We start from the raw sequence: 27,283 nt of genomic DNA, 5'->3' as shown, positions 1-27,283 counted from the left end.
CTCTTGGGTTCTCTTTTTTAAATGTCGAAATAAACTTCTTACAAACGACCTGGCGCCTGTCCGCGCTCCCGTCCGTCGGCCCGCGCTGAGGCCCTCTCCCATTCCTTGGCAAGAACCGTTTGCCTCCCTGTCCCTCCCGTCCTCAAAAGGGATGGGGTTTTCTCCCCCTTCTCTCCCCTGGCGCTGTGGTCGTATACCGGGGACCGTGACTAGACTCGCGGGGCTTGGGCAGGGGTCTCCCCCAGCGACCTCAGTCTTCCCATCTCTATAATGAGGCAAGTCCGTTGCTCTCCGCCCCCCTTCCTCTCCATCTGTTCCCAGCCCGTCCTGGGGACCGGGAGGCGCGGGGCCGGCGGCGGCGGGGTCAGCGCCCGGCCTCCCTCTCGGCTGCAGGCCGGGCTGCGGGCTGCGGTGCCCTGGCTGAGCCAACTCATCTGGCCGCGGCAAGGGCGCCGGCAGCTGGTGACCGGCCCGCCGGGCGTGGGGCCGACAGATGGACTCCGAAGCTGCTACCTCATCATCCCACCCTCCTCTGCCCGGCGACCCCGGCTCTGACGCTTGCGGGCGCCAAGGCGGCTCCCTGGCCTCTAGTGCTCGGTAGAACCCATCGGGTGGTATCCACGAAGCTGACATCTCATCGGTAAACCCCTTTCGCATCCTCCACTGCCCCCTTCACCCTGGGAGTAAGTTAGAATGAGACCCAGACGGGAGTCAAATCCCAGTGTCTAACCCAGGCCTGTCCCTTCCCACCACCCTGGCCTGTGGCTCCAGCATCCCAGGGGAGGGAGGGGGCTTGAGTCCTCAGCCAGACTACAGGCCTCTAGATCACGTTCAAAGGGCCAAGGTCACCCCCTGAGACGTTCCTCTGAGGAAGGGGGCACAGGTGCTCCTCTCCAAGCAGCAAAATGGCCAAGGCTGGGAAGTTTGGGTGCTTAGGGAGCCAAAAGCACTCTGCCCACCACCCCTTTGCTGGTAGGATTGCTGGGGGAGGACTGAGAGATGGGGAGATGAGGGGCGTGTTCAGACTATAACCCCACAAACCAGACTCGGGCCTGTTACAGTTTCCTCCCTGGCCCCAGCCCCCACACACCCTGGTCTTTCTTTCCTGGGATGGTGAGGGTATTATTCTAATTTTGCAAAATGCACAGCAGCTAATTAAGTCAAGGAGCCCCTCGGCTTTCAAGTTCTTTTGCATGTGAATGGGGGCTGGTAAATCCCCAGCTCTGGCTTTGGTGGGGGGTGAGGGGGGACTGTCCCCAACTCAGGGTTAATGAAGTGGGAAAGGAGTCTCTCATAGCCTCCTGCAAACAAAACCCCCCATGCAACAAACCCTGCCCAAATCCTACATGGATTGACTTAAACCCAGGGGATAAGTGCTTTAAATTAATCTCATTGAATAAGAATGAGACCAAACAAAACTCTTTAAAATCATATTAAAAATCTATCAAAGGACAACTTGCACCGGTGTGCTTTTCATTTTGTGGAAGTGGAGGAGGCAGACTGGAGCAACCACCCTTACATTTACACAGCCGCAGTGTAAATCACAGACACGTTCTCAACTATGTAATTGTCCTTGTACCTCAGAGGCGATTTCATATCTTACATTAATGAAGAACAAGGCTTCCCTACAAGTTTATAATTACAATATCTTAAATTGTCCTGCATTTCCCATCTGTAATAATAACCTCACAATCTTAGCTGTAAGGTGGGCTTCTGCTTTCATCCATTTAGAAGGCCAAATTGGTTTCCCTGTTCCCACCCCTGGGGGTGGGTAAGCCTTCATTTAAAGGTGGGGGAGGACCCCCAGCAGAGGGAACAACAGGGGGTCGTGAGAAGTTGCCTTTCCTGCCTTCCACAAGAGCCTCTCCCGGGACCCTGGAGCAACAGGGCAGGGCGACAGCTGGCAGTTTAGATGCCCACTGGCCCTCTGGCAGTTTGGGGATTGCCAGAGAATCTAAACTGCCTACCCCTATGGGCCCTGCCCTGGCTCCCCAGTGGAGGAACAGGTAAGAGGGGTGAGCGGTCCCTCCTGCCGGCGTGCTGAACTGAGACCTGCCTCGGGAGGCCCTGTCTAGGCCCCTTTCTCCCACAATCTCCCCTCCTTTCCCCTGGAGTGAGGGAAATGAAAAAAATCAAAGGAGCCCACTGGGCTTTGTCCACTGTCCTCTGCCAGCCTTCAGTAGCCTGCTTGCATTGCATCTGCAGGCTTAGTCGCTCACCAAGGGCTATGTGCCCTTCATGGGAACGGGGCCTTCAGAAGGTGGGCTGCGACTAGCGCTGCAAACAGGGAGATGTTCTGGATTCCAAAAAGGCCTTCTTCTGCCAGCCCACAGAGAGAAAAGTTTTAAGGTCACAGCATTACAGTAAATGTCCAAATTCTCTGACTCTAACATGGCAACCAGGCTTAAGTCATAAATGGGTAAGTTTGGGAAATTAGAAAAACAGGCACAATTAAAAATACACACAAAATTAGAACTTGTGCAGTGGAATTAGGCTAAATCTTTGCCTAATTGATGCCTGAAATGTATAATCTGCCAGGAGCCATAATAAGAGATTTATCTTAGGGTTATTTGAATTTAGACAATATTAACCCTAAATCTGCTAAATCCATGTTTCTTTATTAAGAGGGTGGTAGTATGTTGGTTTTATTTAGAAGCACACAACACAACATCTCTAGTGAGGCACCCTCACCTGATACTTAGTGAATTAGATATTAGAATTAAAGTCACCACAGTTTGAGAAGTTCTGACAGTACTTCCGGAGGACTGAAAGACTCTGCAAGTCCCCCTGGACAGAAGGTGTGCTGGGGGCTCACACTGGTGGTCCGGACCACACGTGGCATCCTGTTCTCACAGCTGGGTCTCAGCCGTGAAAAGCTGGTTCCTCCCGTTCTTGTCCAAAACTTGTGAAACACACCTACCGCTGCGACCAGCCAGGAGGTGGTGAGGGGCCCTTCTTGCCACCCTCTCCCAGTTCTCCTGGAGCTGCGGGGTCACTGAAGTGCTGCCTCACTCTGTCCTGGGAAAGCCACGGAGGGTCGGGCCACAGTGCAGAGCAAGCACAAGGAACAGGCGGAGGCCTGAGTGGGGCCTGGCTCCCGGGCTGTCTCTTGTGAAGCCCTCTCATGTCCAGATCTTACATTTATTGGGAAATCAATACGCTCCAGGGGTCCTCTTTCAAACCTCCCAGAGACACAATAGTGGGGGGCAGCTAAGGTCTGGGTCACAAGACAAAGACCCCAAACCTTTCTTGAAGGCAAGATGGGATTTGATGGGAAGAAAAGCCCAGGCCTTTTGACTTGAAAGGCAAGTAATAACAAGGCAACAGAGAGCCGGCCAGCCTCCGAGTGAGTTTTCCCTGCGCAGGAAGGGAAGTCCACACACCAGGCGACGCTGTGGCGACAGAGGAGGAACCAGACTTTATGGTTCTTCATTAAAAACAGCATTTGAACATAAAGAAAATAATTACTTGACAAACACTTTTTTGTACAAACTCAAGTCCAGTTTTTAACCATTTCACATCATTCATGCCAACACCAGCATGGGCAGGGCAGAGGTTAGGGTCAAGGCAGGGCAGAGGTCAAGCTGTGAAGCCTCTTTGGACAAGGCCACGGGGTGGGCGAGGGGAGGGTGCCATCACTGCAGACCGCGCTGGTGCTGGGCGTCCGGCACTGAGGAGCACCTGTAAGACCTCTCTTCTGCCGTCACCTGGCTATCGGACCTGCTGGCTGCCCCTCCCCACTCACTCCATCATGGCTCCTCTGCCAAGGGGTCAGGGCTGGCCCTGATGTCTGAGTCCTGGGGTCTGGGTGTCCAGGGAGAGGTGCCTCCTCTGATGAGAACAGGCCTCAGAGCCACTCGGAGGCCTAGTCCCAGGGAGGAGAGGAAGTGCTGCTGTCCTCAGTTGTCTCTGGGTTTTCTGGCTCCAGGGTAGTTCTGTTTTCCCTTGGCTACAGGTTTCCTGATGGCTTCGCCTTCTGGCCTCCTCTCGAAGCCTCCAGGCCACTTGCATATTCAGAGCGCAGGACCTGGGCGAGATGGTGTGTGCTCTGGGTCTTCTTGTGAAGGCCGGGCCTGGAAGACAGGGACAGCAGAGGGAAAAAAACTTTAGTATGCTTTCCTCCTGTTTGGAAAGAGGCTGGCGCAGCTGGCCCTGAGACGGAAGCTGACATTTCTGTATTAATAGAAGTGCAATCCCTTCAATGTGCTTGTTTTGATATTCTATGCACCGGAAGATTAGATACGGCGCTGACAGATTTTCATAATGGTGCAAAATATCATGGCATTTTTAAAAGTGAGGCTTTGTTCTGTGTTGTTTTATGAGAAAAAAAAAAACAACAAACTCTACATCCTCAAACTCTGATGGTAAATGAGGCGTGTGATATAGCAGTCTGCCAAAGGATCAGAAAACCTACCCGAAGACTCAACAACACGAAGCCATGAGACCTGTCGGCGTTCTAGTGACCTTGACACCAGGCCCACCTGTCCTGCCGGGTCCAATAGGAAGGCGGGTGTCAATCACGGATGTCCATTGCTGCCAGAAGATTCTTAAAATCGTTTCTAACCTTGAGAGGGTGGGCTCAGGGTGCAGCCTGGCCAGCACCTGTGTGGAGCCTTCCCAGAGGGGTAAGTCCTAATCCACACTAACAGCTGAAAGCCATTTCAGATGCTGAACTGTGCTCAAGACAGCAGTCTCACAGCTGATCAGAGCAGAGGAGGAAATCCGTGGAAGTTCAACGACACACAGAAGAATGGTTATGAAAACTGCAGAGCAGAGTGCTTCCTGCAGAACAAGAGCAACGTGCCCCTGAGCCTGCGCCAGCAGCCAGGCCGAGCAGTGTCCTGACAGCGTGTCCACGGCGCTCACCAAGGGCAGCTGACACGTGCCACTGTTTTGTTTGCTGTAATAATCAGAGGATGAAATTGATTGAAATTGTGGTCAAAATAAATTAAACAGGATTCCCCTGAAACCCAAGAATTTGAAACAAGACCAACACTACACTATTAACCTGATGCAGGACGGGTGGCGTGGTGTGTGTGCTGGTGCCCACCCTGCAGGTGCTGCTCTTCACTGCGACATGGGGGAGGAGGCGGCCACCTGTGCTGGGAGAAGGCCCGGGGCCAGGTGTGATCAGGAGGCCATGCTGAGGGGCCAGCAAAGAGGAGATGGGCAGCAAGTACTCCCTGCTGTGCACGTCCCCTCCCACAGTCTCACTCCATGGCAAGCACACTGTTACCCTCACTTCTCAGGTGAGGACAGGAAGACTCAAGGAGGGGAATCTGTGAAGACCAACAGTCAGCAGACCCAGAGGCTGACGTGGACGCAGAGCCCATGTACGCTCTTCCCACCAGGCTGGCCTTGCAGGCCCGAGAGCGGCAATGACCAGGCTCTGAGGTGGGGAGTCCTCAGTGGTTTGGAGGGGTTGCTGCAGTGAGGGAGCGGGGCAGGAGCCAGTGACTGCGGAGTGGAGGAGAGCAGGACAGGGGACAAGGGGCCTGGGCTCTGCACCTCAGTTCCCTCATCTGAAGAGCGGGGGCGCTGAGGATGGAGCTCGAAAGGTCTAAGAGGACTAAGCAGGCAAGTGCTGGTTTCTGACTGGCAGGCAGACCACGGCCAAGCGAGCACTGGGCCGGGTGCTTCTGAGTGCTCCCCACCTGCTTCATCTGTCTGCACCCGACACCCTCTGTCCCTGCGGAGGTCCGGCTGCGAAGGCCCAGGCGTGGCTGGGAGCGCAGACAGGCCCTGCGGCGGAGCACGCGCCCTGCTCCCAGCTGAAGCTGCCACCTCTTGTGCTTGTAGTTTATTTTTAGTCAGGTTACATGACAGACAGAGTGAAGGGGTTCTGACAGGAAGGAGCACTCTTCCCTCCCTCTCGTTTGAAGCCAGGTACTCACAATGTGTATAATTTTAAATGTAACAACCTGAGTTTCAAAATATGCAAAATTTCAGTCCAAATATTCTCCCCAGCATGAGTTCTATCACTTCAATGATCGCTGCTGCCACTGCTAAAGCACAGTAATAACCCAAATCTCACCGGGTGATTGATGCACTAATTGCCTACAGACACGGTGTGGGCTGGGGACACCTCTTCAGCCCAGGGGGGCAGGCAGTGTGAAGTGCTGTTGGCCTCAGTCTACCAGGCAGAGGCTACTCAGTGTGCAAGGCCCATTCCAGGCTGGGGACACTGCTCAGTGGCAAACCATGTGCCCAGCATGCTCAGCCCCTGCCCCCCTCCAAAGGGAGAAGAGCGCCACTTGGGAGGCTGGCAGGAGAATCAAGAGTTTGGGGCCAGTCTGGGGAACTTGGTGAGAACTTGTCTCAAAATAATAAATTAAAAGATGGCTGAAGTGTGGCTGTGTGTGGGCAGAGGGTGAGCTCTGGTGGCACGTGGAGCCACCGTACAGGGATGTTTAGCAGGGAAGGCGTTGCAGGAGGGTGACACCAGGATCATGTTGTCAAGGCTGGGGTGGCTCGGGGTGAACTGGGCACTTAGTGTGCACAGGTCCTGCCTCTGATCCTTCCCGTACCTGGAAGGAAGCCTGGGGGCTGGTCTCGTATGCCCTCACTCATGATGGTCACATCCTTCTCTGGTCAATGTCTTTGACTCAACAAGGTGCACAACCAGACGCCCCTCGGTGGGAGAACTTCAGGCCAGCCCTGCAGGACCTCTCTCCCTGGTCAGCCCTGGTCCTCTCTGTGCTAAGGCCCCACTGAAAAGCTGAAGTGCAGATGGGAGAGGAGGGCTCAGAGACAAGCATGGGGCAGGCGCACCCCTTCCTCTGCCAAGCTGCAGTTCTCCCAGAGACCTACCAAACTCCTTGCCTTCGAGTACCCCCACCCCTCACAGGCAGTGATCCTGGGTCACCAAGCAACAGATCAGTTTATTTAACCAAGACAACTCCTAGTAGGGCAGACGGAAGACCTGCTACCGCCCCAGCCCTGGCTGGGCCACACAGCAGGACAGGCCGATGCCACCTGCACTGGCAGGGTGGTGAAGTCAAGGCCTCACCAGCAGATCTACACCCCGCCAGGTGGGCCACTGAGAGACTGCAGGCCACCTCTCCACTACGGACACACTCACAGGGGCTTCCCAGGTAAGAGGCATGGCAGGGCGGGCTGTCCACAGGCTGTCTTAACAGGGAGAGCGGCTGTGCTGGGAACGAACCCAGGCCTGACACGAGGCAAGGCTCCACCACTGAGCTACTTCCCAGCCAGGTGTGCTCACCTGGAGACAGCTGGCTAGACTGCCCGAGGAACCGTCCTGCCTCAGCTCCAAGCAGCTGGGATCAGGCATGCCACCCCGCCTGGCTGCTGGTGGCACTTTTTAAATAGGTTAGGACTATGTATCGGTTTAGGGTCACACGTAGACAAGTCTTTGTTCTAGGATTTGAAGAGTATTTAAGTAGATTTTCTTCTAGTTTGCTATTGCTTTAATTTCACCTAGATTTTATGCTGCTCTGGGGTTGGGTGTGGAGAAGGAACTATTTCTTCCCAGGAGTTCTCCTCGACCTCACTGATGGGTCAGCCTTCTGAGCTGTGAACCGCACGCACTCCAGGGCACTTCCTGCAGACTGAGCACTTCTCCCAGGCTTCGCACTAGGAGGCGCAGACGACAAGGATGATGACGAAGCCACAGCCTACCACAAACACTCAGGCAGATGCCAGCGATGCGGGCTATGTGGGTCTAATGTAAAGCAAGAAAATCAGAGCCATGCCAACTGGCCATGCCAGGCGGGGGTGGTGATGGGCCCTGGCTCGGCACCACCAGGCATTTCAGTACTTTACCTTTCCAACAACCCTCCAAAACAGCTACTTGACTGGTGAAGAAAGTGAGCAGAGAGGTTAAGTAGCGAGTCCAGGTTACAACCAGTAACAGGAGAGCTGAATTCAGGAAGGTGGACCCCGTCCCTGTGCACCTGACCACACCACAGTTCTCTAAACAAGGAGCAAGTTCCTTGCATAAAATATTTTTAATATAAAAACAATGTTTATATGGCCTCAAACTTCAAAACCTGGAACGCCCGGTAAAGCACATCTTCAAAGTCACAGTGAATGATTTAAGGAAAAAAAACAACCCACGGGTAATTTGTTCAATACAATTTAGACAAATGATGACATCATCATAGAGAAAAAACTCGTGTATGTCTAACAAATGCAGAATGACTTTTAAGCTTTTATTTCCTCAATTTCTCTAATAAGCATTCATTACTTTTATAACTTGAAAAGCAAGCGCTCTGCTTCTGAGCCACGACCCTGGCCCCTGTATGTTAATTTCTTTTAAATATCTATTTTTTTACTTGTAGGTGGACACACAATATCTTTTTTTTTTAAATTTTAATATTTATTTTTTAGTTCTCGGCGGACACAACATCTTTGTTTGTATGTGGTGCTGAGGATCGAACCTGGGCCGCACGCATGCCAGGCGAGCGCGCTACTGCTTGAGCCACATCCCCAGCCCCGACACACAATATCTTTATTTCATTTTTATGTGGTGCTGAGGATCGAACCCAGTGCCTCACATGTGCTAGGTGAGCGCTCTGCCACTGAGCCCCAGCCCCAGCCCTGTACATTCATTAGAAAAAATTTTTTTTTAGTTGTTGATTGACCTTTACTTTATTTGCTTATTTATATGAGGTGCTGGGAATCTAACCCAGTGCCTCACACTTACAAGGCAAGTGCTCTACTACTGAGCCACAACCCTAGCCCTTGTATATTTGCTTTAAAGGAGAAAAAAGTAAATAAATTTTGCCCTATGTTGAAATCCCAAGGTACTGTAATTTCTACTGAACAAAAACCTTTCTGCCTTTGGCTTTTAGTCAGTTTAATTTTGTGAGAACTTTCCTCTTGTGCTATAATTAAATCACACTGGCAGAGGATACATTTTTCCATGAAGAACACTGATTGTAAACAAATGACTCAGGGCCACAGCAAGGCCTGAAGGACCTGGCCCAGGAAGTGTGACCCTCTAACTGGAAGAAAAGCCTGGGTTCTGAGTGACTCTAGGAAGCAATGGTGGCCTCAGATGACTTCAGGATGGTTCCAAGTCTCTCTGACAGCTTGTGCCTCCCTGGATGGAGGAGGAGGGAGAGGCAGTGATGCCCACAGGTTTTGGTGGCTGTCGGAAGACAGAGTAACAGGCACCTCTGGAGAGAATGTGACAAGTAGCGCCCCTGGGGCAGAAAGAACTGGGAAAAGAACCAGCAAGTACGGAGTGATGGTCTCGCCTACAGAGAGGAGCATGCTGACCCTTTTGAAGCACACTTGTGGCTTTTGCAGATGGATGGAGAACACCCCCAACACCCCAGCAGACCAAAAGGGTCCACGTGACGTGAAGTTTAGCCCTTAGAAGGTACGGTGTGTGCACAGGGGATCCAGATGGCAAGTTTCAACCTGGAAGCAGAAGGCCTGAGTTTGAATCCTGGCTCCTGCCCCTGGACGCACTGCAGCCACAGCTCCGGTCACTGCCACCAGGGCCCCATGTCCTGCTGCTGGGTGGTTTCATGAGCCAGATTCTGCAAAGAGCCGGGGTAACCTGGGCTGCTGAGACAGGCCCAGGAGGGTGCTGGTGTGGCCCTGCACACTGGACTCATACTCCAAGTCTGGGCAGGGTGCTTATTCCTCCAGATGTTTGTTCACTTACAAAACGATCAAGTGTTGCCTATTAACTTCAGCAACAGCATAAAGAAGAGAGAAGGGAAGAGGAAAGATGCCACCATTAGACAGCCTGCACACCGCCCTGGGGACGAGGGGCTCGACACACCCGCGTCTGCACACCGTGTGCACACCACTTAGGAGCCTCACAGACACCAAAGAATGGACAGTGACAGTGGTCAGCCTGGCTCATTTTGGGGAGTTCTAGCAATGAGCAGGGCCACTGCAGAACGGGCACCCTGGAGTGGTAAGCCCCTGGGACACGGACACCTACTGTGTGCGCCAGCCTACTTCACAGTAGGCTGCTCTGAGTGCTGGGGTTAAGGTCAAAGGCAGGAACACACACCTTTCTACCCCTGCACCCACAGGGAGCTGGGGAACACTGAGGGCTGCCTCCTGAGCAGCTGCACAGCCCAGGCCCTGAAGTGGGTAGGGATGCTAAGCCTGAGGACTCTGGGCTTCTCACCAGTCACTGAGGGTCCTGTTGGCCACAGGGGCCACACACCTGCCCTCAAGAGACAGGCCACTGCTAAAGAACTTAAAGCACATAGGCCGACTGGCTTCCACAGCACACACCTCGGGTGCAGCCCTGGGAGAGCATCAGAGTGCGCAGGAAGCTCCACCTTCGAGTGACACTCACACACCAACTGCCACCCTCACCAGGGCCTGTCCCCCTCGATGACTGACAGGGGCCAGAACAGAAATGACAACCAAGAAAGGTCATGAGGGGGGAATGGCTGTGTCCTTGGAAGGACAGGAATGCCAGCCCAGGGCCTGCCTCCCGCTGCAGGCACCCCCTGCGGAGGGGTGAAAGGCCATGGGCCCCAGCTCTCCCTTGCTTCTCGCAGGTGCACTGGGGGAGGAGTGGGTGCTGGCGGCCCTAGCAGGGAGTCATTGTCTCCAGCATGCTCCCAGGGGAGGCTGGCTGGGCCCTGCTTTGCCACCTGCCCTGACTGCAGGGCGGAGCGCACAGCACGTGGCTCCTGCTGCCTGCAGGTGACCCAGGTGTGGAGGAGGCCAGGGTCACTGTGAGCCCTCTCTAATTGCCTCATTAGCCAGGTGGGGAGGAGGCAGCAGCCGGTAATCGCACGGTGTCAAATAAAAACGAAATAGTGGCAGAAGTAAAACCTAACCTAAAAAGCTGCCTGTGCAGAGCCGTAATTAAACCAGAGCCCAGAGAGGACTCTCAGTGGTGTGCCCAGGGGAAAGCACCACCCGCTGGGCCCTGTGGGAGCTCCACACCAGCAGTGGACGCGTCAATAGACACCTGAGTGCCGGCATGGGCACTGTTCTCCCCTAGGGCCCCAGAGACCTCTAAACCTGTGTCTCAGTCACCACCCGCCCTCCTGACGGAGGACACCTGGAGTGCTCTTCTCCACCATCCGCAGCTCACCTAGGTGCAGGGAGGACCCGCCCTGACTCGCCCTCGGTTTTCTTGCAGTCCTGGGATTGCAGGGGGGGTGCTCCACCCCTGGACTGCAGTCCCCTGCTTCAGCCTGCGAACTGGGTTACAGTATGTCTCCTCACACTCTTCTTTAAAGGGCAATTACCTTCAGCCAGCATCTCTGCTGTGCCAGTATGGGTGCCCCATCACCTGCTCTGAGGACCATACTTTCCAAGTCCTGGGCTGCCCTAGGTCAAGTTCACGATCATCTCCATGTTCCTGATGGTGGACTGACTTCACTGAGCCGTGGCCTCGGGGCTGGGCCTGGGTGGTGCATTTGGTAGCACTCTTGAAGGCTGTGGCAGGTGGTGCATCCACAGGGGGGGGGGGGGGTGGGCCCCGCTATGCTGCTGGCCCTGGCTGGTCCTCTCTGGTCTCAGCTGAGGTGAGCTGCTGCCTGCCTCCCTCACCGGGGGAGCAGGGCGATGGAAGCGAAGGCCAGGTCAGGCCACTGAATGCAGGAGACCTGGCCCCACACTTGCTCTCTCAGGACGGACTTGATGCCAAATGGCACAAAGGGCTCGCAAAGACAACGTCCCCACCAGGCAGGGTCTGCTGTTCTCAGGTGACTGGTGATAAAGAGGGCTCACCTTTCATGTCGGAACACTTCCTTCCCCTTCTTTCACTTTAAGCACTTCCTCTCAGAATCACAGAAAGCTTTCAGTTTCTACTCAGCCCCTTGAAAACATGCCCTGAGCACCTACTGTGTGCGCCAGGTAGGTGCTGGGGCCACAAGGGGCAGAGGGCAGGTGAGGCTCTGAGGGGAGGGACGACTCTAACCACACCCTTCCCAAGCACCCACTGTGACAGAGTGGCAGGGCATGGGGTGTCTGCCCGCTCAGGCAGGTCAGGAGACTCAGGACAGCGAGGGGCAGCAGGTCAGTGAGGCCAGGCGGGCTGAGGGGCGTGGTGGTCACGCTGCCTGTTTGGCAGCGACCACGTGGGACCTGGAAGGAGACTGTCCAGAGCTGGGATGGCGCCCAGGGGTTGGGAGTCGCTGTGGTGGAGACAGGGCCGGGGTCAAGGTGGCTGGAGGGAGGCCGCAGGCGTGCAGGGAGCACCTTGCGCCTCCCAGGGCAGCGCTGCCCAGCCCGGGAACACGTCTGGCCTGTCTTCCACCGGATGTAACTGGCTCCATGCAATCAAGAAATTGTCCCTGTGGCAGGATTCCAGGTTTGCATCAGCCAATGAGTGATATTAGGGCGGCTGTAAGTGCCACAAAAACTGGCAGGTGAGCTGCTCCTAATAACAAGAGCACTGCCTCCCAGGGAGAGGCAGCTGCAGCCCAAGACCAGCATCCAGGGACCCCACTCTGTGCTCTCAAGGTTGTCCCTGAAAAGACAAGCTCAAGGGTGCTCAGGATGCTGGAGGAAGGAGAAAGGGCAGCAGTCACAGGGCTGGGGCCATGACCGTCAGGCACCGGATCCTGTGTGGGATTCAGTACATTCAGTAACTGGTGCCACCCTAAGGCCCAAGTGCCTCTCAAAGGAAGTATCTAAGTCACAGAGAGGCCAACTAACCTGCCCAAAGGAACACAGCATATAAGTGGTTCAGACAGGATTCAATCTCAACGTCTGTGGGAACCAACTCAGACATAATCCCCGTGTGATGCCCCGAGAGTTGGATTTAAGAAGCAAGAGAGTGGTGAGGCAGGGAGCTAACGGGGAATGGACGTCCCCAACCATTTACAGCGACTGAGCAGGTGAGGGTGAAAGTCAGAGAACGACAGAGGCTTCGAAGACCAAGAACACCAAGCTCAGGACTCCACAGCTCCAGGCTGAGCTTCAGTGAGCAGCACTTGTGACGCCCCAGTGTGACCCTCCTGCAAAGAGGCGGGACGAGGAGGGACCTGGCGGACAGGATTTCCGTAGGGACGTGTGCTCACTCTAGGAAGTAAAACGGCTTCTGCACTCTGGAACACAGAGGTTGAGGAAGTGCCCTGCAGTGCAGGGGAGCAGCCGCTGGGGGTGCAGGTCCCGTGGGGACTGGGTGCAGCACACCTAGAAGTACCCAGGGAGGGCCCCTGATTCTGGATCTACCCTACTCGGAGCCACCAGGTAACACTGGGCTAGCAGGGTCGGGGGAAGTTTACGTAAATAAAGTAAGATGTTTCTTTTAGGAACAATTAACAACTGAGGTCGTCGTCTTCCTATCATTAAAGAAGGGAGTTGAGGTGGGGAACAAGCTGACTAGCTTCTGACAACTATGCTGTCACTGGGACAGCATCAGGGAGGCAGAGGGAAGCCCAGGTGGCACTGGTCTGGGGCACTGCAAGCTGAATGCCTGTCTGGGGAGAGAGCAGTGCTGGGGGTGGCCCTGACTCCCAGGAGACCTGCAGTGATGCTGAGGTCCTCAGGTGCGTGGCTTTCAGAGGGCATGGGCAGATGAGGGAACCAGGGCCCTGTGTACGCCTGCTCCCGGCCTCTGGGCACGTTCTGCTCGCTGGCCAGCAGATACTGTGGCCCTCGCCAGCACACAGTGCTCGGTGTCATGGCTCCTGGAAGGAGGGCAGCTTGGGTGGAACGTGTCCTCTTGTTCCCCAGGAGCTGTGGAGCCTACTCGGTTTCAAGACAGGCACTGCTCCACAGAAGGAAGGCGCTGTTCTGTGCCGGATGTTGCTAAGGGGCCTCTCAATATCTCACCAAAGCACCACTGTGTGTGTGTGCGCGTAGGTATCTGGGGAGGGGCCGTGTGGACAGGTGTGTGTGTCGCTGTCAGAAGAGGCTCTGTGGCTACAACTGTATCCCTAGGTGCAGGGGAAGACACTGCTCCCTTTCAGAACTGAGGCCTGGAAGGTGACAGACATCTAGTTATTAAGAGCTCATTTGGAGACATTATTTATTTTGTTGTTCTAAAATGTGGTGGAGTGAAGGGATAAAGGCAAGGTGGAACGCCAAGTCCCTTTCATGTTGAGTGGAAACGCCTGATGGTCAACAGTCCTCGGCCCTACCCTCAATTCACACTTCAGCAGCTTGAACTTCCTGCCTGGGGTGGCAGGGAGAGGGCTCTGGCTCAGTGTGGTGGACTTGGTAGCAGGTATCACAGCTTTGCACTCGATGTGCAGTTATTCTGGCAGTGAAAGCCGCACTCTGGAGAGTGGATGAGTGTGGACGATTCAGTGCTGCTCATCACCCCCCTCACAGAACATGGGAGCCCCTTCTCTTTCCTGACAGATGGATTCAGAAGAGGCTCAGCATGGCAACTGTGGCCAAGCCCCATTCTCTGCACCTTGTGAGGTTTAAAGGACTTTTCTTTCCAGTCCTTGAAAAGGAGCAATCTGCAGTTGCTCGAGCCCGACTGAGGTGTGACAATCTGCCAGGTCTCTCTGCCGCTCACAGTGGCCACAATTACACGGTCCGTGTGCAGGGGAGCTGCAGACATTCCTCTCCAGGAGCAACAAGGCTCCCCAGTACAAAAGGTGCCCACTGCATCCTCAGAAAAGGCAGGGTGGGAGAGTGGGGAGGGAAGGGCCTGGCGAAGAAGGGCACAACGGAAGAGGTGGCTAAGCAGAGTGGTGACATGGCAAGAACAGAGAGCGGCACTGTCACGGCCGAGTAATCCTATGACACACTGCTGTCACTCATCACCCAGCTCCCTGCCGCGCCAGCCAGACATCAAAGGCCGCCCCACACCATCTTACATGCCCCTTATCAGCTAATCAGCCCATTCTTTCCTGAATAAAGCCCTGTTAAATCCCCCGCTCACAGGGGTATCATGGTCTTGGTGCCCATCTGTTAGCCAGGGTCAGCTCAGGCAGGAGGCGGCAGTTGCTCCCTCCCTAGCGGCTCCTCAAGGTAGGACAATGCTGCCTCAATCCCCTGCCCAACTGCCTCCTGCTTTGTGTCCTGGGGCCGGGGCCGGACAGGATGGCCGCTCTGGGCAGAGGGGCTACTGTCTGGGCCAACACTTACTCGTGGTTTCCATCCTAAAGGCAGATCGTCTGAGAACAGTAAGATGTGGGGACTGTTTGTGTTCTCCAAAAGCAAAATATACCGAGGCACTGTTCCTGACAGTGGTCACTGGGCAGGTCCACTCCCGCCTCCTCAGAGAGCCAGTGTTTTACAGACGGTGGCAGGACATTCAGGCTAAACGCTCACGCTAGGAGGCCCGTCAGACGTGGACTGGGGAGCCCATGGTTTCGCTGCAGTATGGGCTGGTACCAATGACACCTAAACCAAAGACAGGGACCCAAGTCTGGGGCGCTGGAGTCCTAGCCCAGCCACAAGGCCTGGGGGTGGAGCGAGGAGGGGGCGACACACACGCAGGACTCCACACACCTGCCTCTCAGCACAAGCAGGGCCTGGTCCTACCTGAGAGGTCACATGAGGAAGAACCCTCAAGTTCCGAGCCTAGAGAGGTCTCACCTGCAGGTCATCCAGCCGGGCACCTTGTTCCTCTGCCTTTTAGCTGTCTGAGTGTTCACTTGGTTTGAAAGGTGTACTCACCTGTGTCACCTGATCTCAAAACTAACACGGGCTTTCTTCTCCCTTTTGCAGGTGAGGAGACAGAGGCTCCGAGATATTGAGCAATGCACATCAGAGGGCAACTGAGGTCCATGTCCCCCGACTCTCAAGCTGTCATTCCACACGGGTTCAGGCAGCAGCAGGAGAGGCCTGTGCCCACTCCTTCCCTGTGTGCCCTCAAGTCACAGGGCTGAGACCAGTGTGCTGCCTGTGCCCGGCTCCTTGCAGAGTACTTGTGGGGTCTCTAGAGCTCCAGCTACGGCAAGGGCTGGGCCTGGTGCTCAAAGAACACCTCATCCTTGAGGAGAAGACGACTTTCTAATGACGTCTGATGGGTGGTCGTCCTGGTACTGTGCGGCCAGACACAGCCCACAGGGGCAGCACCCCTTTCTGGGCCTCCTCTTACCAGCTCTTGCTGTTCGGGACGCTCTCTTTTGGGGGAAAGAGGACGAGTTCACTGCTCTAAGCCCTCAGTACCAAGGTGTCTCAGCCCCGCGTAGGGCCCAGCCCAGCGTCAGCCCCTGGGGCCGGTGTGCTGCACACCTGGGTGTCCTTGGCTCCTGGAGCCCGAGGCTTGGCACTCACCCTTCCCATCTCAGGAGGACAGGCCTGTTATCAGGGATAATCACAGAGTACACCAGGAATCCACTGCCCGGCCCCGAGGCTCACCTCCACTAGGACACGAGGACAACTTGTGAGGACTCTGTGCTCCACAGTCCCCACTGTGCGGGCCCGACAGAGACGCCAGGGAACTTCTGGAGGACTGGGTGTTTTTCCTCTTATTTCGGGTGCTTATTACATAGAAATAGGCAGATCCTAGTGATAATTCACCACAAAAAACAAATACGAAGGCATGCTGGGCCACCAGCCCACTGCAGCACCTCACCACTCCTTGGCGCTGCTCGGGTCCACCGGGCTCAGCTTGCCCTACCTTTTCAGGTTTGCCCTCCTCTTCTTCGCAGTGGAGGCACTGAGATTCCTGGGTGCATCTCTGAGCCCAAAGCTCTTGGCCACGTGCCCAAGGTGGAGGGATCGTACGTGGAAGATGTGCTTCAGCTCCCTGGGATAGGCAGCATAGGCGCGGATGAAGGACTGCAGGGCTAGGAGGGATGAGAGAGGCTGTCAGGACTGGGTCCTGAAGTCCCACAGCCCCCAGACTGCTGCGTACCCCAGGTCTTTATCTCCCCAGGCAACGGAACCCAACCAGGACGGTTATAACACAGTTGGCCTAAACCTATACTTCTGCGTATATTTAAAATTCCTAAACAATCATAGTCACAATTACTTGATAAAACCAACACAATCTCTGATTTTACTTCAGAGTTTGTAATAATCCAAGGGCAGAGGACCTTGTTTCTTTTCTGGGTTGTGGTCTCGGGACCCAGTGCACACCTGGTGCTCAGCAGGCACTTGACAAATGTTGTATAAATGAATGAGGTGAGAATGGGTGAAGAAATGAAGAGTTGATCACACAGGACATCACCTTCTTATAAAAATGAGGGAATTGTTAGCTACATTAGGAAAATTTTTTTCCCGATTGAATTTGCTGTATTGGTTAATGCGTGCATTTCAAAATTCAGGAAGTTGAAAAGGCTTTATCATTCACTATGAATATGACAGTGCTTCTTGGCACCCTGTCCACACTTATCACCACCCAGCCCCTGGTATGTTCATGGGATTTTAGGACCAAGTTCTTCCAACAGTGTCCAGGACTGACCAACACAGCATGTCTAACTCACTCAAAGAACGTGTAAAACAGAAAATGAAAAAAGAAATGCGAAAAAAAAATTTAAAAGGAAAATTATTAAATATCTAAAACAGTCCAGGAAATAGTCTGCCCCAAGGGTGGCCAGAGGTAGGAGAGCCCATCCAGCATTGTGTAGGGAGAGCTACAGTCCCACTTGAAGTGAGGAACAGGGGTGCTTCCTCTGGACCCCAGCTCCGGCCAGCAAAGAGCCAGACCTGGCTCCCAGGGGCTGCAGCACCAGCTGCCTCTCAACACTCCTTTGGGAAAGGCTTTCCTGTGTGCAGCTCCCGACAGTCTCCCAGTGACGCTGGAAACTGCTGCCTGCCCCTGCTCAGGCCTGCAGGGTCGAGGGGCACGTTCTGAAGCGTGTTCTGCGTGCCACCACTGCCTGCTATCCTTCCAGACCCTGCTCCCCCGAGGCAAGCTGGAGCCCAGCACTGCGCGGACGAGGAGGCAGCACCTGCCAGCCCCCCTCACCTTGCCTGCTGAGCCACTGGACTGGCAAGTTTGCCCACAGCTTAGGCGCAATATCCCAGCAGCACCTGGAGATCGGCGTTTATGAACAGTAATAAAAAGTGTCATTTTAACAGATCAGCTCCGGGAAGGATCCTGGGAATCCATCAAAGCTCTATTTACTGAGCAAAGTGAACTCCTTTTCCCAATCGATAAGAAATAATAACCACGGCAACTCCTCGGCACCCCTCTTAAATCCATGCTCACTCCCTTTTTAATAACCAGGGACTAGCTTTTTCAAAGAGAATCTTTAACACTTCAAATGGACTGCACTGCCTGGAGGGTTCTGACACGGGGCTCCCAGCCACAGAGCCACACAGCCCTGTCCTCAGAGAGGAATGCTGCCCCACCCTGGCGAAGGCCGAGAGGTGAGCGGCTCTACCCTCCCTCCTTCCCCCAACCCCAACCCTTACTCTGGTCTACAAACTCCAGACATACACAAGAAAAACAAGAGCCTGCACTTTAAAGAACAGGGCCACCCCGGTGCTGGTCCAAGGCCTCCTCACTTCCCACCACACCCCTGCACAAGCAGATAAGCCCTAGGCCCCCACCTTGCTCACCTGGTCCTCCTCATATCACCCTAACGCCCAGCACAGGTGTCTGTCCCAGGAGACGCAGTTGCCCAGCGCCAAGCCTCACAGGGATAAGGAGACTGCCAAGCATGGTGGGAGAGCTTCCTCCCAGACAGGGGGCCAGGCAGCATCTCTTGCTGCACACCCTCACTGACTCCTCGTCCTCCAAGACGGCATCTCACCGGGGACAGCAACAGTGGGCAGTCCTTGTGGACTTGCGTGGACTCCTGTGCCAGGATAATTCAGAGAGGCAGGGGTTTCTGATGCAGCCGGGTAGAAGCGGCTCATGCTGGCAGCGTCCAGAATGTGCAGAAGCAACAGAGCTGTGGCACCAACACAGCAGAAAGTGGAGAACTGGAGAGGAGATGTTTATTTGGGTGGACACATGAAGCTGCAGGCAATGAGAGTGGAGTCCACAGCTGCTGCAGATTCTGACTTCCAGACAACTACCTAAGGTGCACGAATTAGGGGGAATAGACTTAAAATAACCCACACGGACATCTGTCCTTCTTCAATCCTGACATCTGGATCAGGAATAGGGACATCTCACAGATGATTCCTAAGATGAAGAAGGCAGACAGGGACAGCATCACAACCGCAGGTCAACCCCAGCTCCTCAGGACACCCTTTGGTAGGAGGTGGGTGGGGACAGGCATGTGCACCTTCCCACCTTCCCACCTGAGGTCGACAGCGACCATTCCCAGAGGATGCAGGAAGGAGGCACTCTGCTCTGACCCTTCCGGAGACACAGGGTTTGGGAAAGGGCCAGCTTGCCCTGATCCCAGGGACCTGCCATCCCTGGCATGGGTGTTCTGGGCTGAGAAGTGTCCCTTCTAAGAATAGGCAAAATGCCACATGGGGGTCCTGCTCTCCAGGGTGGCCTAAGATGGAAAGGAGTAAGCCATAGGAGCAGTGGTAACGGGCCACCAAAGGACCCATTTTTCCTAATTTTTGCTCGGGAGCCTGCAGTTCAAATGCATGCTACCACTCTTTATGGGACCTGGATCCCTAAACTAAGAGATTAAGGAATGAGAAAAAAACAAGGTAACTGCTCCTAGAAGCTGGGAGCAGTAAAAGCTGGCCACACCTGGGCTGGTGGCCTCCACATCCCAGCAATATGGGAGGCTAAAGCAGGAGGACTATCACGTTCAAAGCCAGCTCAGCAACTTAGTGAAACCCTGTCTCAAAATGAAAAATAAAGAGGGCTGGGGATGTGGCTCAGTGGTTAAGCGCCCCTGGGTTAAAACCCCCAAACCCCACCTCCCCCCAAAAGCTGGTCACTAACAGTGACTGGGCTGGAAAACACAGGAGACAAGCGCACCGGGCCCCATTTCTAATAGTGTCCTGTCATAAAGGCAAAGCAAGCACCATTACTCATACAAGACCACTCCGAAATGGCACAGCAGGGAGGCACGGCACCACCCACAGGCACAGAGGCTGACCTGCACTGTGTTCAGTTCCTGAGAGGTGGCAGATGCATGTGCATTCCCGGGCCCAAGGTCCCAAGCCAAAGAAGCAGGGAGAGAACAGAGAAAAGCCGGAGGCTGAAACGGGTGAGCAGACCAAGTGAAGGGCTGGCTGTTCCCACCACTTCCAGCCTTTGAGGAAACTGATGATAAATGAGGGAAATGACGTATTCACTTCCCTCAGCACATAATGTTGGGGAGCAGCCCTGCTCCCACATCCTTACAACAGGAGAAAAGTAACTCTGCTTGTTTCTTTCTTTTTCTTTTCTTTTTTTTTTTTTGGTACCAGGGATTGAACCCAGGCGCGCTTAACCACTGAGCCACGTCCCCAGCCCTTTTTATTCTTTGTTTTTAGACAGGGTCTTACTAAGTTGCTGAGGCTAGCTTTGAACTTGTGATCCTCCTGCCTCAACCTCCCAAGGCACTGAGGTCACAGCTGTGGCACAACATCTGCTGCTTGTTTCCTGAACATTCTGCAGGGTGACACACCATGACCTGCTGGGAGGACCCAGGTGGCTCCATCAACCGCAGTCTTGCCAAAGTTCTCAGAAAGCACAACACCAAAATCCAAAGACGGCGCGTGGGCCTGCTCTCCTCTCCATTGAGACTGCTGTGGCCCTGGACTTGGGCTGGCTGGCAGCCCAGATTTGATCAGAGGTGGCAACTCTGTAAAGTCACACTGCGACAGATACTTCATTCCTCTTTGAAATATTCCAGAACTCAGAGGTGACTAGGAAGACCCCTAGGAATCGCCGAGTTCACTTTTGGAGATGCTAAGACAGAAAAGACTATCCCAGAAAAGACTAGAAGGCTACGTCCTACCCGTAGTGACAATTACAGGGATTTCATCTTTCCCCTCGTGCATTCTTTCATGATGTGCTAAGGTAGATGACAGTTACTTGAAATAACTGATAACCTGCTGTGGGATTTTGGGTCAGTGCTGGGGATAGAACCCAGGGCCTCATGCATGGGAGGCAAGTGCTCTGCCTCTGGCACTTGTTTTATTCACCTGATCCCTGATGGCCACACTAGTCCATGCCCAGTCTCCTGATGGCTGCCCCTGCCCCCAAGGGCCCTGTCTCCCCAGAAGCCAGCTCATCTTTCAGGACATGAGCCTGATCGTACTGTGTCCCTGCTGATAGCCGTCTGATGCGTCTGTTCCATTGAGAGTCAAACCCCAAACCGCAGCGCCACCTCCAGGCCCTCTGTGACTTCACCTCCCCACCCTCCCTCCTTGAGCTCAGCTGCCGGGTGGTCCCACGCCTGGAGCACCCTTCCTTGAGACACCCTTCCTGCTCTTGCTCATCTTGCTCTTGGGTTCCCCTCCACGATGGGGCGTAATCTGAGCCTCCTGTTTAAGAGGCAGGCTGTCTTGTGGCCCCTTCATCCCCTGCCCTGCTCTACTTCCCCACAGCCCTCACCGGGCTGCCACCAACTTACTACCTTCATGCTTGCTGCTGCTTCTGTGCCCACTAACGCTCTGGCTTCACGGGGGTGAGGATGTCTGTCCTGGTCCTTCATGTCTCTGAAGCACCCAGAATGGTGTCCGACTCAACAATTATTGTTGAATAAATGATTTAAAAAGATACTTCTATTTTTAAAAAATATTTATTTTTTAGTTGTAGTTGGACACAATACCTTTATGTTATTTATTTTTATGGGGTGCTGAGGAGCGAACCCAGGGCCCTGCAGGTGCTAGGCGAGCGCTCTCACACTGAACCACAACCCCAGCCCCAGATACTTCTATTTAAAAAAGAAAGAAAGGGTGCCACAGAATTTTTATAGTGGTTAGCCTGCTGGGCATTTTTCTCAAAATCGTGGGTAACTAACAGAAAGAACTCTGCTTCTTCTACTCGAAGGAAGGCGTGTCAGCACAGCGACCATTGCCAGCCAAGACATTCCTCCACCCTGCCCAGCCCACCCAGCACTGGCTACCCGGGTCAACTGCTCCTACAGAGGGTCTGGCCACTGCCAGCACGCCACCTTCCATGGCCCATGCCCCCACAGCACAGGCCACCCCTCTGTGCATCCTCAAACAGGAACTGTCTGGATTGAACACTTGAAGCCCGGGGGCTTTACTTATAATTTCCACCTCAACTACTAATTCAACTGATGTGTCGTATCTCTTCCATTTAGTGTTCAAAGAAGGAAAACGGATCCCCAAGTTCCAAGTTGTAGACTTGGGTCGAAGCTCTGGCCCCGATGTAAGCCAAGGTAAAGCCTCATTTGTGCACAGGATGGGGAAGGGTGAAATTAACATTTAATATCACTCTTAAAGCCCCTCATGCCTGCTTCCAGGCCTGAAGAATCACGGAGACTGCAGGCTTCACGGGAAGCAGCGATGGCTGGTGCCTCTGCACCCGAGCGGGGGTGGGAGTGAAGCTGGGTCAGCACCCTGCTGGGCTGGTCCTCCACAATCACCTGCGAAATCCACTGACCTTTCTTTGCCCAGGAGACCGTCCTCTTGCTGGAGTGCACGTAATCTTCAAATACTGTCTGCAAGACTGTGGCTCGCTCACGGATTTCCTGGGGGCCAGCAGCGTGGGATTTCTGGGAGGGTGATGGAAGGATTAAAGGAGAGACAGAGTTGAAGTCAGGAATAATGAAGCAGTTTATAATAGATTTAATAACAGTAAAACCACACAGTAACCACCCAGGGGCCAACGAGGGTAATCCTCTCAATATTACTAGGGAAAAAAGAGAGCTATCAAGATGTTGAAGTCAAGCAAAGATGCGGGTGGCTCTGCGAGGGGCAGACTGGGTCTGTGTGTTTATTTACTTACTTTTCCTCATGACCTCTTATCACTCATGTTCAAAACCAAAGACCATTGGAGACACCCTGGAATTTTCCAATTTAGCATTGAAAACACCACTGAATACAAGCTGTTTTCAAATAAATTTCTGTAAATTTTCTCCCTTCCCTCCCACTCACCAGTGGAAAATGGCAATTCCTCTCTAAGGGCATTCCAGTGACCTCCTGAAATTCAGCCTTAAAGTCACTGCTATCCTGGGTTTGCAGGGCATACTCCCTGGATCCCCAGAAGTTTCCTGTTTGTTCCTAGAGCCAGTTCCCTGCAGCCCATCACGGACCGGGCTTTCACAGCAAGTCTGGGCCACCGTAGTACTGTTTCCACTCACAGACCCACAGATGGAGAAGGGTCATGAAGGGTAAAATTACTTCCTTTTCATATTTCATAATACCAGAGAAAAGATTTACTTTTTAAATATCTCCACTAAAAAGTAGTGAATTTTGTCTCCTATATCTTAACACAAACACGATGCTTCCTACTGAAGGTGCATTTGGGATTTGAGAGCACAGCCTCCTAAGCCTTCGAGGCCCACAGGCAGGTGATGCCCACCATGAAGCGGTGCCCATGTGTGGCCCCACTTGCGCCCCAGCCTCACACAGGCCACGGGGGAAAGTCCACATGGACCTAGGCCGCCACCCTCACCTCTGGAGCATGGGGTATGTGTGCCAGTGTCGGGCCCAACCTGGACACCCCTGGCTCCCTTCCACCCTTCAGGGTGACTGAGGAAGAACAAGGGGGACAGGTGAGAGCCTCTCTCTGGATCGACACTCTTCTCTGTATTAATAGAGACTTAACAACCTGGAATGTTTTCAGTGTAGTCACATCACCCCTGCGACCTGTTTGGCTGATGACAGTCTGGCTGATTCCACCGTATGTGGTCCCCCTAAGGGTTCTATCCACTAGGATGTCAAGAGCAGAGTCACTCAGAAACTGTGTTACCAAAGTGGACATTTGCTATTGTCATTAACAAGGACCCCCCTTAACCGATGTGAAATGCAAACTCTTCCCACTGCCCTCCTTTCGTTGAAGCCACCTCAGCAGCACCACTGTCACCTTGCCCCGTCCTTTTTTTAATATGAATGTGAAATTAGTGCGGATGCCCTTTCCCCTGGCGGACAGAATCCTCTGTTATTAAAAAGTAAAGCACTTTAATAATGAAAACTTTTTCCTCTTTTTCCTGTGTTTTAACTGTTTAAAATTAATGAGAAGGGCAGAATGGTTGTCAAAGCGATATTGAAAGCCGGGCAGCCAGGACCGAATAAGCACAAGAATCCCTCTAGAGTGTTAAGTAAACAGAGCCGCAGCCCGCTCTGAATCCCTTCTGTTGGTTACTGTATACATTCTGTAACAGCTCTCAGAATAGATCTGAGAGCCAGGGAGGCAGGGAGGTTCAGAATTCCAATAAAGGCCTCAAATTAAAGACAGCCTGGTGCGAATTCCAGGAGAAAATTAAAGAGACCTCAAGCTTAAGTGACAGGTGACTTGCTTCTGTGTCACAACTGTCAGGGGATTTAGTGATAATATGGCAATATATTACAAAGGGCTTTTCTTATTCCCCCCTTTAGGTTTCAAAATGAGGCATCTTTTCTTCCCAACCAAAAAAAAAAAAAAAAACAAAAAAAACCCCACCATATATATATAACGCAAGTGTATATACAAGTGAAATATGTAGAAAAAAACAATCAAACTAGGTTCACATATTTGAAATGATGAGGTCAGTTTTAGTAAAATATAAGAAATCGTTAATGACACAAAACATATTATACTTAGGAAAAAGCATGTCGTACTCTCCCCACCCCCACCTGCAGAAATACTCTTAAGACGGCCCTCCTGAGAACCAATGGGGGCTTTTCAGCTGTCTGCGGGGCGGCGGGGTGGGCTGAAGCCAGGTGGAAACTGAAGACGGGGCAGAACTGTGTGGCGCTGCCACCCCAGAAGACAGGCAGGTACCTATAATGAGAGTAGGTCAAAACCGCGGGCACACAGATGCCCTGGAACTCGGAGCTGGTTAATGACGCTAGTCTGCAACCAGCAGCCCACAGGTAGTTTAGGAAGACACACATCCAACTGTCCATCCGCACAGTCTGCCTCTGTCTCTAACGTCCTGCAGATCTTGGAAAGAGCAGACCAGGGGCTGGGGATGTGGCTCAAGCGGTAGCGCGCTCGCCTGGCATGCGTGTGGCCCGGGTTCGATCCTCAGCACCACATACCAACAAAGATGTTGTGTCCACCGAGAACTAAAAAATGAATATTAAAAATTCTCCCTCTCTCTCTCTCTCCCTCCTCTCTCACTCTCTCTTAAAAAAAAAAAAGAAAGAAAGAGCAGACCAGTGGAACGCCAAGCCAGGGCTCTGATTTGACTTTAACACCTCACAAGGCTGTGACAGTTTGTTGTCAGGGTAAGTCTGTAGGCACACCTCACAGGACAAAAAATTTGTAAGAAAAATATGCTGGGGTGTGCATGCTCTCTCTGGTGGTGAAGATCTCACACCCAAAGCGCAGCAGCAGAGGTGCCCGGTAACTGGGCAGGACCAGTCTGCTGCAGTGTTGGGGGGCAGTGGTGGGGAAGGCACGTGCCGCGGCGTGTGCCCACATCGCCCACTCCCAAGGTATCTTTAACTAAATGGAAAGATTTTGTTTTAATCACTTGCCTGCCAAGCTGCACTTTACCCCTCGGTCCCCAGAACCTTCTGAGTGCCTCCCAGTCAGGTTGAAAGATCAAATTTATTCTCTTTGTAGGTGGGTGAACACATACACCAAGAGGAAGCTATATATATTTCATACACCTAAATATGAAATATACATTTTACAGATGCCTCACTCACTCGCTTTCTGTTCACAGAAGCCCCAAAACTCATGTGCCAAAGGGACATTTACCATGGACTCCAGTGGAGCTGGGTGCAGAGGAGGGTGCTGCAGCCAGGGCCTGAGCTCTATATGAGGGGCTAGACTACTAGCCACATACACGAGCCCTGGTGCCCTGCCAGAGCCCCAGCAGCAAGGGGTGCCAGGGCGCCTGTGTCTCATGCGGAACAGAGCAAGCGGCGGTGCCCAGCGTCTGCCTTGCTCTTCCCACCTCCGACACTGACTGCACACATAAGCCACTTTCCCAGGATACAGACCTATGTAATTAGTAACTGATTCAGTTTTTCTTTTCTTTTTTCTTTTTTGAATATAAGTTAAACTCAGTTCCACAATTAAATTCTTTAATGGCATGACATCTGGAACCCCATATGATTAATTTAATTTTCTAAGTTCACTATTTAGTGTCAGGGAAACTCCTACCCTGCTTATTAACATTTTTTCTCTCTCTTTTTTTTTTTTTTAAAAGACCACATCTTTAAAGTGTTGTATCTAAGCTCACTTCCAGCTTAGGCAGGCCTGCACGATGGGCTAAGACCGGCTCTGGCCTTAAGATCAGGCCCACAACCTGCAAGCACTCTCCACCCTGCTGTTTAAACCCCACAGCAGTGCTCTGAGCGGGCACTCCCACTCTCCACAATGCCCAGGCCACAGAGCTACCAGCTGTGAAGCAAGGATTCAAATGCAGGTCTGCCGACTCGGGACGCTCTTCCCTGAGACCGACAACGGCTCTTCCAGGCTCGGGAGATCCCTGAGGCTGGCCTCCAGCCAGGGAAAAGGCTTAAGACAAGAATTGATGCTGCGAGTCCACAGAAGGGCAGATGTTAAAAAAATGGCGTAGGCTGTTGCTGAAAGGGCAGAGGGAACACAGCTGCTCTGTGCCCTGCTTGGGGACGTGTCCTTCAGGAAAGGCTCTACAGACGGACACAATGCTCATTCCCTGGAGAGAGAGAGGTCTATGTTCCCAGATAAAGACTGAAACCAAAGCGGGTCTGCAACCGGACATGTATGGTCAAGCCGGAGCCAACTTTTACTCTCTCATTTTGCAATTTCCCTTCTGGCTCTTATTTCTGGAGAGCAGGCAGATGCAAATGTTCCACTTATTAAGAAATAGGAAAAAAAAAAAAAAAGCAGTGCACTGGGACCCATGTCACTGAGTCTGGGCTTCAACTTTACACCTGCTACCTTCTTGGGTGGCTACAACATTAATAGCAGTAAGGGAGAGACTTTTCTGGGCTGTGCCCTGTACCCACCCAGCCCTCTGTGCCCCTTTCAAGAAGGGTACTATTGTCTCCTGATTCTGCACAGGAAGGGGCCAGCTTAGCAAGGTCCAAGACCTGCCAGAGCCTCACAGCTGGCGACAGATGAGGAGTCTGAGGCCTTGCCCCAACCACTGTGCCCTGCTGGCTCTGCAGCACTCCATGCTCCCAGCTGATCCCACAGAGCCAACTGCAGCCATGATGAAGCACTGTGGGTCATTAAAGCCCACAAAAACCCTAAGCGAGAACTTGCAGTAGTTCCAAGGAACAAAGTGTGTCAAGACCGATGATCATCTACACGGTGCCTGGTCATTCTAACAATGAACATACTCGTGACAAGGGATGGTCTGAGGTCTAGTAGAGCAGGGATGTTTTATGAGAAAAATTGCTCACATACCTTGTTGATGAACTATGTCTATAATAGTTCTTTTTGATCACCACTATCTTTGTTGTGGTACCATTTACTGACCAGACTTCACACCTGTGAAAGTGGCTA

The 27,283-nt window shown here is 53.1% G+C and overlaps 1 protein-coding gene across 1 annotated transcript in view; it reads right to left on the bottom strand.

Moving 5' to 3' along the window:
- Window positions 1–3,578: 3,578 nt before the first annotated feature.
- Window positions 3,579–27,283, bottom strand: part of DDX31 (DEAD-box helicase 31) — a 59,699-nt gene continuing 35,994 nt past the window's right edge. The window contains 3 exon segments of the mRNA XM_081278711.1: window positions 3,579–4,073; window positions 16,490–16,658; window positions 22,295–22,406. Coding sequence (XP_081134837.1) covers window positions 3,950–4,073; window positions 16,490–16,658; window positions 22,295–22,406 — 405 coding nt within the window. The 3' untranslated portion in view covers window positions 3,579–3,949.

This window comes from Spermophilus citellus, assembly GCF_964194105.1.
Source record: "Spermophilus citellus genome assembly, chromosome: 2".
NCBI lineage: Eukaryota > Metazoa > Chordata > Mammalia > Rodentia > Sciuridae > Spermophilus > Spermophilus citellus.
This window is presented reverse-complemented; position numbering and strand designations above follow the sequence as displayed.